This window comes from Liolophura sinensis, chromosome 7 (genome assembly GCF_032854445.1).
Source record: "Liolophura sinensis isolate JHLJ2023 chromosome 7, CUHK_Ljap_v2, whole genome shotgun sequence".
NCBI classification, from domain to species: domain Eukaryota; kingdom Metazoa; phylum Mollusca; class Polyplacophora; order Chitonida; family Chitonidae; genus Liolophura; species Liolophura sinensis.
In genome coordinates this window covers 40,925,682-40,941,717 of record NC_088301.1, presented here as the reverse complement: position 1 = coordinate 40,941,717, position 16,036 = coordinate 40,925,682, and the positions used below count along the sequence as shown (strand labels likewise).

Below are 16,036 nucleotides of genomic sequence, written 5' to 3'. Positions count from 1 at the left end.
TACATAACCACAACAGGAATTCACATAATTATATACAAGTAATTCCCATACAGTTTCATACAACACTGCATGCATCTACATGAAATAAACCTAATACCACTACAGTCAAAGACATCCATAAATAAACCCAAGAGTTGGGTAAATTGGACAGAGAGAACAAATATAAGGCTAAACAGAAAAGGTAATAAAGATCTAAAACAGGTATAGGTAAAAGTCGAATATATACACATACAGTACTACTATCAAAGTAACATAATAATCAGGGTGCAGATGAAACATCAGTGAGTATCAGGAAGACTGCAAATTGTCACAAAGTCATCTACATTTCCACATACTAAAGTATGTCTAGATGACAAAATGTAACTTATTACAAATAATTTATCTGACACCTATTAAAAAATTCTGCATGTTGGTTCAACATTGTGCCATAATGTTAAGACTGTGATCATTACAAGACTCAACAATATTTCTTCATTTATTTGTTTGATTGGTGTTTTACTCTAGAATATTTCATTTCTATTATGATGGACAGCATTATGTTGGGAGGAAACCTAGAAGCCCACAACCATCAGTAGTTAACTTAACAATAGATTTAAATGTAATGATGAAACCTGAATCATTTTCTTTATGTGAAGTAGTAACATTTTAACACACTGTTGACCAAGTTTTGCAGGTGTGCATGCTTAAACTAAAAATTTAACCAGATCTGCTGATACAAGAACTTTCGCACTCACCAGGTTCCTCTGTAACAAACCGAGGTAAAGTATTTAGTAAACACATTATTAATATTGGATTGATTTAGAATTTGAATTGTTAGTCAATGCAGAAGTCAGCTACTGTAATTAAAAACAATAGGAGCCTTCAATTATTGGTAATCACCTATACAGATACATGGATGTTGAATTATTCGCTGCAAACGAGAAAGCAATCAATATAGCAGGTTTGTGTTTCCTTCCAGACACTTACTTTGTCGGAAGGTTTGCTTAAGCAAGAGAGGTTCAAGTGAAGGATCGAGCTCTTCTCCTACATTTTCCAGGAGCACAGGATTTCCAAATGTGATGGCATTTTCCAGATTCCGCATGTAATCAGCATCGGTTAATTTTATCACAGACATGCTGAAATCTTTCTCCATGTTTTTGATCCACTTGTTGGCCTGTCCCTGGGGATCTATCATGAGTGGCCTTGTGAAAATAGAAAAGAGATACAGTAAGAGAAGTGCGGGTGTGTGGGGTAGTGGGTTCGGTGAGAGGGGTGTGGAAATAGATATCCAAACTGTATCACCAAAGGCAACAATACTGTGAACAAGGACAGTATTGAGTCAACATGTAAAAAATGAGCACTTAATTTCATCAATCAGCAAAACATTTGTGATTCCGGGTTGCAAAGCTGAGGGTTGGCTGAACTCAAATAGCTACCGGTTTCTCACACAGGAAATTAGTTTTGTTAAACACTATGAAGTACCCTATACCATTTATTTGCTTACCATCTTCTAGAGTTGGCAACAATGACACCGTTGTCAATGGAAAAGCTGTCACGAGGAAGGCCCGCAATATTCCAGGCTTGGATTTTTATGGGTTCTCCAAGAGTTTTTGTTAGAGAGAAATCTGAGGAGCATGGAATTTTCCTTTGCTGAGGAAATAAACATGTTAAAACTGTTAAATAAAGCTATAGCCATTCTTTTCACAGAAAATACAAATTATTTCGTCAAAAATGATGAACTGTAGCTTACAAAGGTTAACAGAAATTATGAAAGATCATGTGTTACAGCTTAAGACATTTTCAAATTGATGTTCACCTTTTTATCACATGATCAGCATTTAAGTGTACCAGATAAAATCCCTTTTTCTCTTACCAGACATTGGTTGACCCAGTCCTTCGTGCATGTGTCTCTGAATGCTGCTGTAAAGGGACCCAGGTAAGCAATGACACCTGCTGATATCAACACATCACCAATGAGATTGTCATAGATGTCCTGTAGATCCTTGGCAGCTTGTGTCCACCTTGTCTTTTCACCCCCAAGACCATTGATCAGCTTTTCAGCACGTACAAGCTTCTTTCCACACAGATCCACTTGGAATTCTAACTGCTCTTTTTTGTCAGTCATTTCCTTGAAGGATGCCTTCAGGTCTGCCAGGCGCTTTTCGACTGCAGCCAACTCAGCTCGCTTTGCATTCAGTAAGGCCATGGTTGTGTTCAACTCTGACTCAGCCTCAGCCAACTTAGCTTTCTTGGGTGCCACCACTTTAGCCACCCTGTCATAGATTTCCATAGCAGTTACCCATTTGCACAGCCCTTCAGCAGCTGACGAAGCCTTAGCTACCTTTGTTGGATCAAACTCTGGATTACTAACATACTCCTTGCGGATCTTTGCCATGATGTGAGGCTAAAAAAAAAAAAAGGTGTGTAACAATCATAAATATATCAGACAATGAGCAAGATTTAAAACTGTCCACTTGAAATCCAAATCAGTGGGTACTTTCCTGCACACCTCAGGTCAAAGCAGGATTGACCACTGCTCTCTTGTAATACCTGAGTGCAAAGTCAGGAACAAACAACAGACGTCATAGCTTTGGCCCATGTGACTTTAGGCAAAAAGGTCCCCATCGTAACAGAATTCAATCTCTATGTGTCAATAATGTCATGAACAAGGTGAATTAAAAAAAGAGGATATTACATAGTCAGCAATTATTTATTTCTTTGATGCAGTACTCAAGAATATTTCTTTTACACTATGACTAATATTTTGGTGGAAGAAAACCAGGCCAAAACTCACGACCATCAAAAGAATGGTCAGAAAATATTACTACCAGAAACTGATTTTCTTCAACCACAGCTAGGCACATATTACAGCATGAAGCTGTCAAAGTGTTACTGTTTAATGATATTACTCACTGCAATGTTGTCTCTGTCATATTCCTTCAGCATAGCCAAAAAGTTCATGTCTCCTAACAGTTTCTTAGATGGGCCCCAATAGTCAAGAATCTGGAACAGAACAAAAAAAAAACAAAAACAAATTCAACTGTTAACCAATGTCAAAATTGTTTGTGAAATTCTAAACCAAGATCATATTCTATGCTTGTAGTACAGGGAGGATCTATATCACAAATGGAAAATATTCTCTGTTTAAGATTCTAGGACATTGGGCATGTATTCATGTGTCGATGACACTTATTATCACTTCCCATATCTAACAGCTGGGTGTTGGGTGACCTACCTTCTGTCCAGTACCAGATGGATCATTGATCTTCTCTGCCTTTATATCCTTCATCACACAGACAGCAGCCATCACCAGTTTTACTCCACTCGGAGGGTTCTTCATTGATTTGACAATGGTAATATCGGAGGGCTGTAACAAATAATCCAAATATTCTCTGATTTTGATTGAAACAGATGACAATACATTGTACAATGTAAGTTACTGTGATTTGTTCAGGAGGAAACGAAAATATTGACACGAAGAGTGTGAAAATTGTGTCTCACCTTGACCAGGTGTGTGCTAAAACGAGTTTTTGATGTATCGATTGAGAGAGGCATCTGACAAACATTCGGATTAGAGAGTAATTGTCTGAAACAACTCTGAGGGATAATAAATGCAAACATGCACTTTTCAGTCCTTTCAAAGACAATCAGGCGATAGATATTGAAGTAAATCTGCTTATTAACGGCCTGTTGCCAATCGATGTGCATACCTTGAGTGTGTCTAGAGCAGAGAGAGCAGCCTCAAGGGCAGGTAAAGCCTCAGCCAGGTCATCCTCACACTCATCTTTCAGTGCTTGGGCTGCAGCAGCCTGCTCATTGGCCACTTTCTCGTCTTCCTTCACCTTCTTACTTGTGTCCTCTACCTCTGCAGACTCCTTCTCTATCACAACCATCATTTTCGAATTCTCCTCTGCAGAGATAACCAACTGAGGCTGGAGACTCTCCAGCTCCTGCTGCATGTCTGCTACCTGTCAACAAGAGAGATAACTTCAATGCCATGTTCAATTAGCATTGGTATTGAGAGAGAGGTCCACAGAATATATTGCCATCATCATGTACATGACATGAATTTAGTACATTTACATTTCTAGCACAGTAGATAATATCTAGTTACTATAAATTCACCACACATGGCTCTATATCCTCTGGCGTGTCCAGGCGTTAACTTCAGGAGCATGAGACACACACCTGTGAGGCTGCAAAGGCCAGTTTTTCCAGACCAACGACGTATCTCCTCTTAGCCTTCATAGTGGCATCCTGCTTCATGGTCAGCAGTGTCTTGAACGCATTGATGAGCTCCAAGTAAGAAGTAGGTGTGACATAGTTATGGCGGCCAAGCTCAGCTAGATACCTGGAAAGCAAACGAGAAACAGCATTATACAACAGGTTTGCTACAGGAAACAGCAAACTCAAAACCAGATAATCTAGCATATAACTCTCTGATATCTGCTTAGATGGAAAGAGAATTTAAAAAAAAAAACATCCATGAATTATGTTAAGTAAATTGCTGACCTTTCTGACAGCGATCGTGAGCTCTGATGGAAGTATTTGCAAATGTGCACAGTCTCCAGCTTTGCTTCATCTTCCACTTCCATGTGCTCCAAGTATTTATTGGCTACACGTTCCAGGGCATCATTTGGCCAAGGCTGTCAGGTATACAAACATCACAAATTAGCACACTTATAATCAAACCATGAATGTACACATGTCAATATTGTTAATAAACATTATTAAAGCATACAGAATGAGACAATAGGTTACATTTAGGATACAACTATTCCTTGTTAATAAGTATTTTCAATGCAGCTGTACCCTACACATCTTATGGTGCACATGCAATATGGACTTATTGTGTAAAGACTGTACCTGGAACCAGTCGATAGTGCAGCAGTTGATCAGGGAGGGGTACTGTCTCAGCCTGTTCCTGAATGCATCACCAATAGGGCTGAATGCTATCAAGATGTGGAGGTTCTCTCGGCAACGGTTTACAAAGTATGCAAAAAGGGCCAGAGGGCTGAAGTCAGCATTTTTATCTCCAGCTTGGGCTAGTGGTCGAACAGCCTGTTAAAATGAAAGAAATTGTTCAAGTTCTCATTTATTTGACAAGGAGGATAAGTGTGACTTTGTTTCTGGTATTGTTAACCAAATGCCTTGTTCTAAGATACACTTTAACTGTTTCCAGCACACTCACCTCCATAATCTCTGCTTTCTCATCTGGGGCAAATAAGTTGGGGACCTCTCCCGTGTTTAGTAAACTGTCAATGTCCTCCAAGAATGCCTCTTCCTTGATTTGTGTATCAGAAATGAGAAATGAGGTTGTCTTTCCCTGAGCTCCAGTGTTCTTCAGCAGTGCCTGTAGAATGCACAAATCACTATTAGCTCCCAACAAAAGGCCAAAAGCACTAATATTGTGTGTTCTCCGGCACTGATCAAAGTTGAGCATACATATCTCAAAACAAAATGGTGATCGAAAATGGAATGCCACTTACCTTGATATCTTCTCTCCATTCTGTTTTTCCATAGTTTTTAGAGATTTCAGGCTGAAATACTGTGTATCCTGCCATAGCCGTTGCCAGACGTGTCAGAGACTGACGCCCACTGCCACCAACTCCAACCAGGAGGGCATTACCACCAGGGGTACGTAAAATGCGACAGATACGTGACAAATGTTCCAACACATATCTGAAAAGAAAATTTGCATAAACTGTGTTAATCATTAAACTTTCAATGTACTTGCTACATTTCACATATTTTTACTTCAGATCATTTAACATTTCGCCTAGATAATGTATGAGACATGAGAATATGTGAATTACCTGAAAATGACGAGATTCATGCGTGTCTTGTGTGTGTTGTTGTACTCCTCGAGACACTGCTCTACCACAGTGTACATGCCCTCCAGGGATTTGACCTCTGAGTACACACGGTCCTCTGGCTCGGCATCTGGCTCCATGTAGTCTCCAAACAGCAAACTGCGCAAGTCCTCCTCCATACACTGTTGGGAACACCATATTAGACATTAATGTGACCGATCATCATGTCCACTTTTATACTTCACTAGGAATACATTAGCTTCCACAAAACAACTAGTAATACACAACTGTACGTGTACCAATACTTTTCCCCATGCAAAGGCAACTCCAGGTTCAAACCGATCTGATCAGTGTTCTATTGCAATGCATGAATAATACATTACTTGTTCACTCATAAACCGTCACCATTACGGCAGGAATGAACGAAAGACAGAAAAGTAGTCTGAATTAGCAATATTGGAAAGGCTCCCCATAAATCCAATGACTCAACATCCAAAGCAGGATCATTTTTATAGATATGAGTGGAATATAAACACTGCTCAAGACATGTCAGAAATGGTAATAATATTGATACAAGGGGTAATAATGGCAAAGCTAATCTTCAATCTTACCTTGCCACCTGCTCCTCCATTTGCAAGGTGTTCAAACACACCATCAAAGCTATCCTTGAAATGTTCTTTTACACACCCCTGTACAACTCTGAAGGAGAAAAGAGACAATAAGTAGGAAACCATTTTAGTTTGAACAAAATAATTATAAAAAATAAAAATTTCCACTGAAAGGATCTCCAAGGACATGTGAGCTTTACACTTAGTTCTTCAGCTAATACCAGCTCTACAAAGTCAGCCAAACGTGGTAAAGAATGCAAGACTCACCCAAACAACCAGGCTGTGTCACCATCATCTACAAGTCTGTCATAGAACACTCGCATGACTTCATGGACCCACAGTCTGTAACAGTCAAAACAAGAACAAAGATAGTGGTAAGTATATCATATAGAACACAAGAAAATGACAATGGCCATGTCTTATTAAACAGGTGTCAAGAAATATCCAGTCTGTTGTTAGAAGGCTGCATTGTATAGCACAACAAAAAATGTTACCTAATCAATGTTCTCTTGTTTTCCACCTCGCCCTTTCTAATAAGGCACACCCCGAGTATGACCCTGGAGAAGTCTCTGAGATTGAAGACGTAGTGGGACTTGGCTGGTGTGGGAAGCAGGTTTTCCATAGCTTGTTTATAGACGTCCAGTGTGGCATGGATAATCTGAGAGCCCATCCCGAAGATATCCGTCGGAAACTCCTCAGCCTATTAAACAAAACGATACGTGGAATCACACTGAGAGGACAATGATAACTATCCTACTGGCCACATGGAAACTAGGAACAGTCAACTTTTGATACTTACATCAGGGTCACAAGATTTAGACTGCTTTACAAAATACCTTGCATGGTTATTTCATTATCTGATGAATTACATTCAACTACTCACCCTCATGTACGTTGAAATCATGGTAGAGAAAATCTTCACCATTGTTTCATCATTGAACGGATTCATGGCCACCAGGAGAAAGTGTCTCATGAAGCGAGGTGTGATGTCATTGCGGCCTCCGCCAGGGGGGCCCATGGCTGCCATAAACAATATGTCCTGGAGAACAAGCTTGGAGGTGTCCTTCAGATCATACCTAAACAAAAATAACACGATACTTAAATACCAGAAAAAAGAATCTTATGGCAAAAGTCATAGTTTCTATTTATTTATCTGATGGCAGTTTAACATCGTGTTCATGAATAACTGACTTAAACAAAGTTTAACAGTCGATGGAAGAGTATATTTTGCTAGTGACTGGTGAACTTTCCCACACGTGAGAACTGCACTACAAGCTTTATATATAGGTCTTATCCTTGGAAAGTAAGAGGTCTCCAACAAACTTCATGTAGGCCATTTAAACTCCACTACAATTACAATCTCAATGGAGGGATTCCTTGGAAGGGATTGAACCAACACACTGTACATCACTAGCATCTAAAAGGTCAGCCAATTGACAGAAACATACCCCATTAGGCCTTCTAAATACAAAGGGTAACAAATTAATATACAAACCAGTTTCCATGGTCAATGTATTGACGAAGTAGCTCTATTGGTGGTTGTGCTCCATATGTTTCTTTCGCTGGCATGTTCAAGTCGTCCACAAAAATCACAGCTTTTTTCCCAACTTGTGGCCCGAAGACACCCTTCCTTCTTTTGTCCAAACGGGACATGATGATGAACTAGAATGAAAAGTTAACCACTATCTTTTATTAAACAAACCTTATTAATAATATACGAGTAAAAGATCAAAATTATCAAGGACTGACCAATGATTCAGCCTTTACATGACGTCGATGCAGACAAATTACTGACACAAAAAACATTTAATTATTGCTTGTAGCAGTGTCTCATGGATTATCTTTCATCAGTCACTCAGGCAACACTTATGATATTCAAACTTCACTGTGCAACATTCTGTATTTTAGTGAACCGGTGACTGTGATTCCAAGATTACATCAGTAAAAACGGCAAGGTATGATAGTACACTTTAACTTGCTATATAAATAAAAAATCTCCCCCTTTTCTTATTCAGTCTTACCTGTGTCTGGTTGGCACTGGTTTGGGCTGAGAAATTCACAAAAGCTGGTAGATATTTCTCCTTGGGTAAACCATTCATCAGCTTTTCTTGAACATAGGCACTTTTACCTGTCCCAGTTGGTCCCACAAACAGTGCAGGTCTAAGTAATAAATAAAAAAAAAAATCAAAACTAACTCAGCTATAAGATAAAGTATTTCACAAATTTATTGGACATACTGTATGTTAAAGTAAATGTATATATTTAGACACACTGTCAAGTAAACTACAATAGAATCATAATATTTTCTACAGTCCTACTCACCTTTCATGGTGAATACACAAATCCATCAGAAAAGTGTACCGTTCTGTGTCCATTGTTGGAACAAGCATTTGTCGAATATTCTTCGTCTTGATTTCGGCACCCCTGATACGGTCATTCCAGTGTCTCCATTGGCCGCGAGCTTTTTGCTGAAATAACATTTAATGTCAAAATCTTTAATGGAAAAAAAAAAGATTTATAAGAATTTTATGTACATTTAAGGCTTTTTCTTCTTTCCCAGAATGACTTACCTACTTTTGCCACTTACGAATAAATTAATTCAAATATCAGGTCTCTAAAACATTCTCAAATAAGTAAATCTGAGGTAATCAGAAGTTCATTTTGGGTGTACAACAGATGTTCATGATCAACAGTCCACCATACTGTACTCACCTCATACATGAAGTCGTACACCAAATGATCACTGGGAAAGGGTGAGTCCATTTTACCCAGTTGCTTGGGTACAGGATTGTCCTCATGCTTTCCCATCAAAAGTTCACGGTAGAAAGCATCAAATCTGGCCCGTCCATCTGTGTCTACCATAGCACCAATGGACCAGACAATCCCAAACATGATGGAGGTCTGGAGAAAAAGTCAAATAATATCAAGTCCATTTCAAGTGGTTAATATGTATGTTTAATGGTGACTATACATTTGAGAAAGTACACACGTACAAAACATAATAAGGTTTAACAAATTTAAATGATGAACTGATAGCTCATAAACATGATGTGAACATTCCTGAAAGAACAAGGTTTTATTTCACATCAAGATCTTTTGCTACATAAAAGAGATAATCTCACCTGTATGTACGTTCTAATGTGCTTGTTATGAGCAGCATCTTCTTTATTGATTGCTTCATGCATTAGCATGTCAAACAGGTTCATGAGGGACTTGACGCAGTTGGCCTGGCCGGCTGACACATATTCCCGACAGTTCTTTCTTACGAAGGTCATGCAGGGGTCCAGTAACCACTCAAACATGGCCTCAATGAGCTCCAGTCCATCCCCGTGGTAGATCTGAGGGAGCTGGTTCAGCCATGATCTGACCAGGGGCCGCCACCCCAAGGATGTGGGCTCCAGGTAGACCATGCCACAGCGACTAACAGTAGCAGGCTGAAACAGATAAGTTGTACAAGTATAAGTATAGGCTACTGATGAAATGTTTGTGACTTTTAATACATTTTTATGCAATTTTTAGTGAAAGTCTGTTAGAACATCAGTCTTACCGAGGCCTGTGACAAGTCCATGGTTTCAAAGATGAGGCTCATAACTGATGACATCTGGATGATCTCTCCGCTCATCAGACACAGCTTCTTGTTGTCGTCCAACACTGTATTCATGTTCTCGATCCACAATGCGTCAATGGGCCCATCAAAAACCACCCACTTCCTGTCCGGAGTGTCTGTGGAGGCAAACTCACGGAATGTGTTGGCCACCACTCCATCTGTCCACTGGAATGAAAACATGCTTTACTTGATTATCCACTAAACTTCACTTCATGATACGAAACAGTTAGTGCTTGTCAAAAGGCAAGAATCTTTATTATCAATACTTGCTTTGTTTACTGGTGGAAATTCAAATCTTGTTCAGTGTAAACCACCTACAACGAAATGTTCAAGATCCATGTTAAGGTTTCCAACTGACCTCATGAGAAACGGGGTCAAACTGGCCAAAGAGCTGACCCATAGTGATCGCCTTGGGGTTGATGATGCGGTTTAGGACCTTCTCGTACTCCTCATGGCCTCTCTCGTGTAGCAGGGTCATCCCCTCACTTAGCACTTCAATCACCTTAGTCTTGCTGCCAAAGGGCTCACCCACCAACATGAATCTGCACAAGAAACAATCAATGAAAGTTATTCCTGCTCCATTCATGATTATGTTCCTTTATACTTCATATTTTGGTACTTTACATTTCACATATGTATGTTTTATTTAGTTCTAAATTAACACTGCCTTTAAGGAAACTTACCCATGCCTAACGATCATCATTTCATAGGTCTGGATGATCTTCTGCTTGAAGAAGTCAACAAACTGCAGGTTTCGCTTTGTGCAAACCTCCTGTATAACATCTAAGAAGGTCTTGTAGTCAGCCTCAGGTAGTGACAATCCAGGGAAAAGATCGGAGATGATTCCATCAAACAGTGGAATGTCATGTGACAAAAACTTGGGCAAATTTACATCAATGATTGAGCGCAGCAACTGCAGAAAAGAAAACAGAGGTTGTTCAGACAAAATAAAGCACAGAGACACCAAAACAAAAGTCAGATGCCAAAAAAATGTAAGATATAATGACACAACTTCTGGTCAACTGGCTTCTAATAGTAACATGCACTGATTCACAAAAGTTGCAACAGCTCCCCAAAAGGCCAAGTTGTTTTGCACTCAGGCTCCTTCTAAAGTGAATGGCAAAGGTTAAACATAGGATGTTAAAAGAATTTGATCTATCCAGGGATTATCCATTACAGAGCTGCATTGTTGCAGGTAAAACATTGCACTTGCCAGAATATCCTCGTCTTCTTCTGGGAATTTCAGCTTTAGGTTGCCTGCCGCAGATAGGACGGCTTTGACTGCTCTCATTCCATAATCATAGTGAAACTGTGAGGACAGCTGCTCTGAGCATAGTCGATACACAGTCACGATCTTGACGGCCAGGTTTCGAGCATCCAGGAAACCATAGGAGTAGAGTGAGATTTCTCCAATCATGGTATAATCAGGGACCATCATAGCCACAGTACGGAACAGGACCTTGAGATTGTCTGGCAGCTCAGAGCGCCCAGCATACCCAGGATTCATTGTAATGCAGACGTAGCACATGGGGTTGAGTGACAGTTCTGTTCCCTCAAACATAAAAGTGTCCACATGACCCTGTACAGCTCGAATGATACAGAGGATCTGAAACAAGAAGATCTCTTCATAGTAAAGTCACTGTAATAATCAAGTATTAAGGCTACAAAAAATAAGTTACAGGTGTTACTTATGAACAACCAGGACTACAATACATAAAAATCATTGATGTATATTACCTGTTGGGCGACCACAGACAAGACCTCCAAGTCAATTCGGTTAAACTCGTCAAAACAAGCCCAAGCGCCAGCAGATGCCAAACCCTTGAAGAACTGGAAAAAAAACCCAGAGGAAATGAGCAGAAAGGAACTTTACCTCACTTTCACAGGCGCTTTAAGGTAACAATTGTTGATCGATACATGGCACTGTCAATTCAAAATGCTGTCTTCTAACATTTACGCATACATGCGTAAAAATCAGGTATTCATGCATAAATAATATACTCCATGTGATGTCTTACCTTGCCCATAGCAATGTAATCCAGACCATCAGAGCAGTTGAAGACAACACACTGCACAGCAATGGCTTTGGCCAAATCTTTGGTGGTCTCGGTCTTCCCTGTGCCTGCAGGACCCTCAGGGGCACCATTCAAGTTCAGGTGGAATGCTCCCACCAATGTGCGGTAACACCTGTCTGTCAGCGGTGTTATTACCAGCCTGTTTGGGAGCAAAAAGTTTACATTAACAGTTAATATCACTACATTTATATAAAACTTGCAAAATTTACTAAGATCATGTAAAAGAGCAATATAGTAATACTGGTATATTATGCAATTATTGCATGGTTTCAGAGTGGTACACCGTTATTTGTCAGCTCGAGTCAGCTGTTGTACAACGGCGCACAGTGTGAGTTGTATATCAGCTGTCAAGAGCAGACAATTTATGATGTTCCACTCTGAAACAAGAAATAATTGTTTTATTATATCTGATAGCCCATCACTCAAGACTTTATTCCCGTTTCCATACATGAATAGGTTAGGGTACAGAAGTAGGGACTGTCAAAGCAATGACTTGCATAGCAGACAGCAGATGTGACGTAATACAACATGAAGGGGAGACAACCCAAGACACAACCATAAATAAATGTGATGTAGCAGGTTTAGCATGCTACATTGCATTTGTTTCTTTATTGACATCTCAGCGGAACCACACATAACATGATATTATCCAATGAGGGAACGATAAATTTATGCGAGGTATTATAAAAAAAGTTGTTACATGTATGTCTTACCTTGGTGTGTTTCCCAGATACTCGTAGCAGTACTTGACAGTAGCGTTGGTCATCCTAACCTGCATATTTTCCTCCTCCCAATAGTACCTGAGCTGAGCCAGCCACTGAAAGTCATTTTCAGAAGCCACACCTATATGAAGGATATAAAGAAATTACCATGTGAGAGGACACAGACACAACAATATGTCAACTTATCAGCACAATGAAAACTTAACCACTGATATTTTACCATCCTTGTACAGGTGTGCTTTGTAAATGATAGAATGAGCAGTGTGGTGCATTCTATGTAAAGGAACAAATCAAAACTTGACAGATCATGTTTAAAACATTCAACAGTTCCAACTGTATCATATTCATCCAGTTTACACCTTTAGGCTTAGTGTACCTTTACAATGTTTAGTGTACCTTTATTGGCCATATCCAGGACGACGTCTCTGGCATGGACATCCACAACCACCAGAGATCCCAGAGTTGTCCTTGTTTGCTTGTTGAGTTTGCCTCGCACCAGCTCTACAATTTGGCTGAGCTGGTTCTGGAGCTGTTTGTGGTAGTCAAACAGGCCCTGGGGTCCCATCTTCAAAGCTTGGTGCACCTCCCTGGTCCAGTATGCCTGGGAGGCACAGAGTACCACCTGTCCAGGCCACTGTACCACCCAGGTTGTGCGTGGGGTGATTGGATAGGCCTACAATCAGAAACTTGCATGTCAAAATTTGTATCCAAAATATTGGCATTGTATAAAAAAGCAAACTGGTGACAGATAATAGTTGCTCTTCATTGCCTACAAAAATATATTCAAATAACCTCAGATGTAGGCCATTCTATGTACAGGAGAAGGTAAGAAAAAGTTACAAGAGAAATCCCAACTAAATTCCACTGAGTACATACATCCACAGCCTGTTGGACGACATCCCTCACGGACATCAACATGGTATCTTGAACCTGGAGCAACCACTTCTCCACTGCACCTCTCGCCTCTGAGGTGGACACTGCCTGGCTAAAGACGATCTTCTCATTTTCACTGCTATACATGGCCAGGATGTCCATCTTGTCATCGTACTCCAATCTGGCAATCCCCTCAAAGCATTTCTTCAAGTGAGGCTGTACACGAGTGGGGTCCTTTGTCTCTGATAGAATTTCCAACATCTCATCATTTGATAAGAAGAAAAATCTGTTTAGGAAAAGAAAGAACCAGCCTACAGCCATACTGAAATGCACTTATGAATACCTTACCTGTCGCCAGCTAGCCCTGATGTAAAATCTATTGCCAGTCCCTTGTTTGTGAGCTCGAGCACCAGTTCTATTCAGAGTGTCTCCATTAAAACAAATGCATATACTTTGCAAAATGTAGCAACACAGATTTGACGGGACCAACAGTGGAAGGGCTGGGGACAGGTTTTACTTCTTGTTAGGGACAGTACAAGAATCTGCTACTAGATCTAACTTCAGTGAGAATGAGGTGATTGATTCAGGTTCAGTTCAGGTCCTGTGTGCACCATTTATTCATAACCTTAACTGACATTCAGGAGTTTCCATTCAGAACCACATACTTTTAAGCACCAAATATAACATTTCTTCTTATCCTGGAGATGCTAATATCACCATACTTTGTCCAAACATAGATGAACTGAATACTTCAGCTCTTGTAAATTTATATAGCATGAATTTAATGAAAGAGAGCCAACTTTTACAGCCAGTAAATCTTAGATTTAAGTTAAAGCTTAAAGATTCTTCTTTACTATTAAAACAACTGAGGATTATTATTTTGCATTTTTTGTCACATCATTTCATCTTTAGTTGAATCCTTAGCATTCAACGTGAGTAGTGAGTAGCAGTAATCAATAAAAAAGATTGATATAAACAAGATCCACATATTCCACATAACCACATCATCTCAATAACAATGAATTATGACTGGTCTGTTTTATGGTAGTGCACCCAAAGCATCTTAGATATCCACATTGAAATATTACCGTGGGAAGAAAAGTCGTTTTTTCTCCAAGTAGGCATTAAGTCCTTTGTTGATCTTGTCAAGCAGGCCATTGCTGTCCTGCAGCTTTGTAAAGAGTCCTGGAAGACTTGTGGCTGCCAAAACCTGTTGAGAAATTGTTGAATCGACTTCACTGGTTAGTTCATTTATACCACATTTCATACATGACCAAAATTGGTATCAGCTGCAACATCAGCTTTTTAACCTTCAGATGTGAAGACCACTTTATATCTATTGCACATTTTGAACTTACTGAGGTTTCTCCAAGCTACATGACATCTTCAAACCCTGGTGAATTGCCCACACCCTTTGCCTATGGAGAAGGGTCACATCTAAACATCACAAGAGCCTTAACATTTCATGAAGACTGAGAGAAACCTCAATGGCCAGTTCATAACTATTATGGCCATGAATTGACGATTGATGATTTCCTTCAGTACATGAAGTAGTACGACCCTCCTACAATCATTACACCCCTTTCCCAAAGCTCAGCTCAGGGTGTATCCATATCCTGAGGGATGTAACACTTCATAAATCATCAGAAAACATCAATATAGTCACATGAAATACATGTACTTCTTTTTTTCACCATCCACAAAGGCCCACCTAAGGAAGATAGAACAGTTACATGTACTTTACCTTTGGGTCTCTGGAGGTATGTTTCATGACATCTTTCCAGTTGCGGTCCACCATCTGGAAGAGCCTGCCTTCCTCAGGCATCTGTTGGTTGATGTCCTCTGAAGAGAAGATTGGTTCCAGGTACAGCCACTGGGCCTGGACCTTCAGCCACTCATCAATTGTGTCCTGAATGTAGATCAGCTGCTCCTCCCATTTCTATACATGAGAATCATAGTGAACACATTAGTAAAAAATGTCATTTCTTCGGCACTTTCAAAATACAGTTTGACAAATATTACACTTTATCAGAACTGTTTATAATATTAGACATCAGCATGAAAACAACATTTTGTTAATATTCTGATACATTTGGTTATCTAACATCAATGTATCCAGCAGACACTACATATGTCCTCACAACCTACCTTAATATCTTCCTCAAAGGGTTTGATAAATGGCGATCCCCTCATTGTCTGCGTCTTCACAATCTGGTCATCCAGAGTGGTCTGTATGTCATCCACTGAAGCCAGGATGGCAATGCCAGTGTCACGGTAAGTGGTTGTGTTGAAGGAAATCATATCCCATTCCTCTCGCATCTTAATCATTGCTTTCTCCAAGGAGAATTCCTGGAATGAG

The 16,036-nt window shown here is 39.8% G+C and overlaps 1 protein-coding gene across 3 annotated transcripts in view; it reads right to left on the bottom strand.

The window, feature by feature from the left end:
• The window catches only part of LOC135471600 (dynein axonemal heavy chain 12-like), a 34,111-nt gene that overhangs the window by 9,520 nt on the left and 8,555 nt on the right, over nucleotides 1-16,036 (bottom strand). For all 3 annotated transcript variants that reach the window (XM_064750890.1, XM_064750891.1, XM_064750889.1), the window contains exons 19-51: nucleotides 15,826-16,026; nucleotides 15,422-15,616; nucleotides 14,766-14,887; nucleotides 13,681-13,963; nucleotides 13,201-13,477; nucleotides 12,796-12,925; nucleotides 12,026-12,221; nucleotides 11,745-11,837; nucleotides 11,221-11,613; nucleotides 10,691-10,920; nucleotides 10,366-10,549; nucleotides 9,948-10,172; nucleotides 9,523-9,834; nucleotides 9,113-9,301; nucleotides 8,723-8,868; nucleotides 8,422-8,560; nucleotides 7,896-8,062; nucleotides 7,284-7,476; nucleotides 6,895-7,100; nucleotides 6,668-6,742; nucleotides 6,404-6,491; nucleotides 5,796-5,974; nucleotides 5,469-5,661; nucleotides 5,171-5,332; nucleotides 4,846-5,040; nucleotides 4,492-4,625; nucleotides 4,168-4,330; nucleotides 3,690-3,947; nucleotides 3,215-3,346; nucleotides 2,893-2,982; nucleotides 1,853-2,383; nucleotides 1,484-1,629; nucleotides 967-1,181 (exon numbers count right to left, since the gene is read on the bottom strand). In XM_064750890.1, coding sequence (XP_064606960.1) covers nucleotides 967-1,181; nucleotides 1,484-1,629; nucleotides 1,853-2,383; nucleotides 2,893-2,982; nucleotides 3,215-3,346; nucleotides 3,690-3,947; nucleotides 4,168-4,330; nucleotides 4,492-4,625; nucleotides 4,846-5,040; nucleotides 5,171-5,332; nucleotides 5,469-5,661; nucleotides 5,796-5,974; nucleotides 6,404-6,491; nucleotides 6,668-6,742; nucleotides 6,895-7,100; nucleotides 7,284-7,476; nucleotides 7,896-8,062; nucleotides 8,422-8,560; nucleotides 8,723-8,868; nucleotides 9,113-9,301; nucleotides 9,523-9,834; nucleotides 9,948-10,172; nucleotides 10,366-10,549; nucleotides 10,691-10,920; nucleotides 11,221-11,613; nucleotides 11,745-11,837; nucleotides 12,026-12,221; nucleotides 12,796-12,925; nucleotides 13,201-13,477; nucleotides 13,681-13,963; nucleotides 14,766-14,887; nucleotides 15,422-15,616; nucleotides 15,826-16,026 — 6,442 coding nt within the window. The remainder of the gene's footprint in view (nucleotides 1-966; nucleotides 1,182-1,483; nucleotides 1,630-1,852; nucleotides 2,384-2,892; nucleotides 2,983-3,214; nucleotides 3,347-3,689; nucleotides 3,948-4,167; nucleotides 4,331-4,491; nucleotides 4,626-4,845; nucleotides 5,041-5,170; nucleotides 5,333-5,468; nucleotides 5,662-5,795; nucleotides 5,975-6,403; nucleotides 6,492-6,667; nucleotides 6,743-6,894; nucleotides 7,101-7,283; nucleotides 7,477-7,895; nucleotides 8,063-8,421; nucleotides 8,561-8,722; nucleotides 8,869-9,112; nucleotides 9,302-9,522; nucleotides 9,835-9,947; nucleotides 10,173-10,365; nucleotides 10,550-10,690; nucleotides 10,921-11,220; nucleotides 11,614-11,744; nucleotides 11,838-12,025; nucleotides 12,222-12,795; nucleotides 12,926-13,200; nucleotides 13,478-13,680; nucleotides 13,964-14,765; nucleotides 14,888-15,421; nucleotides 15,617-15,825; nucleotides 16,027-16,036) is intronic.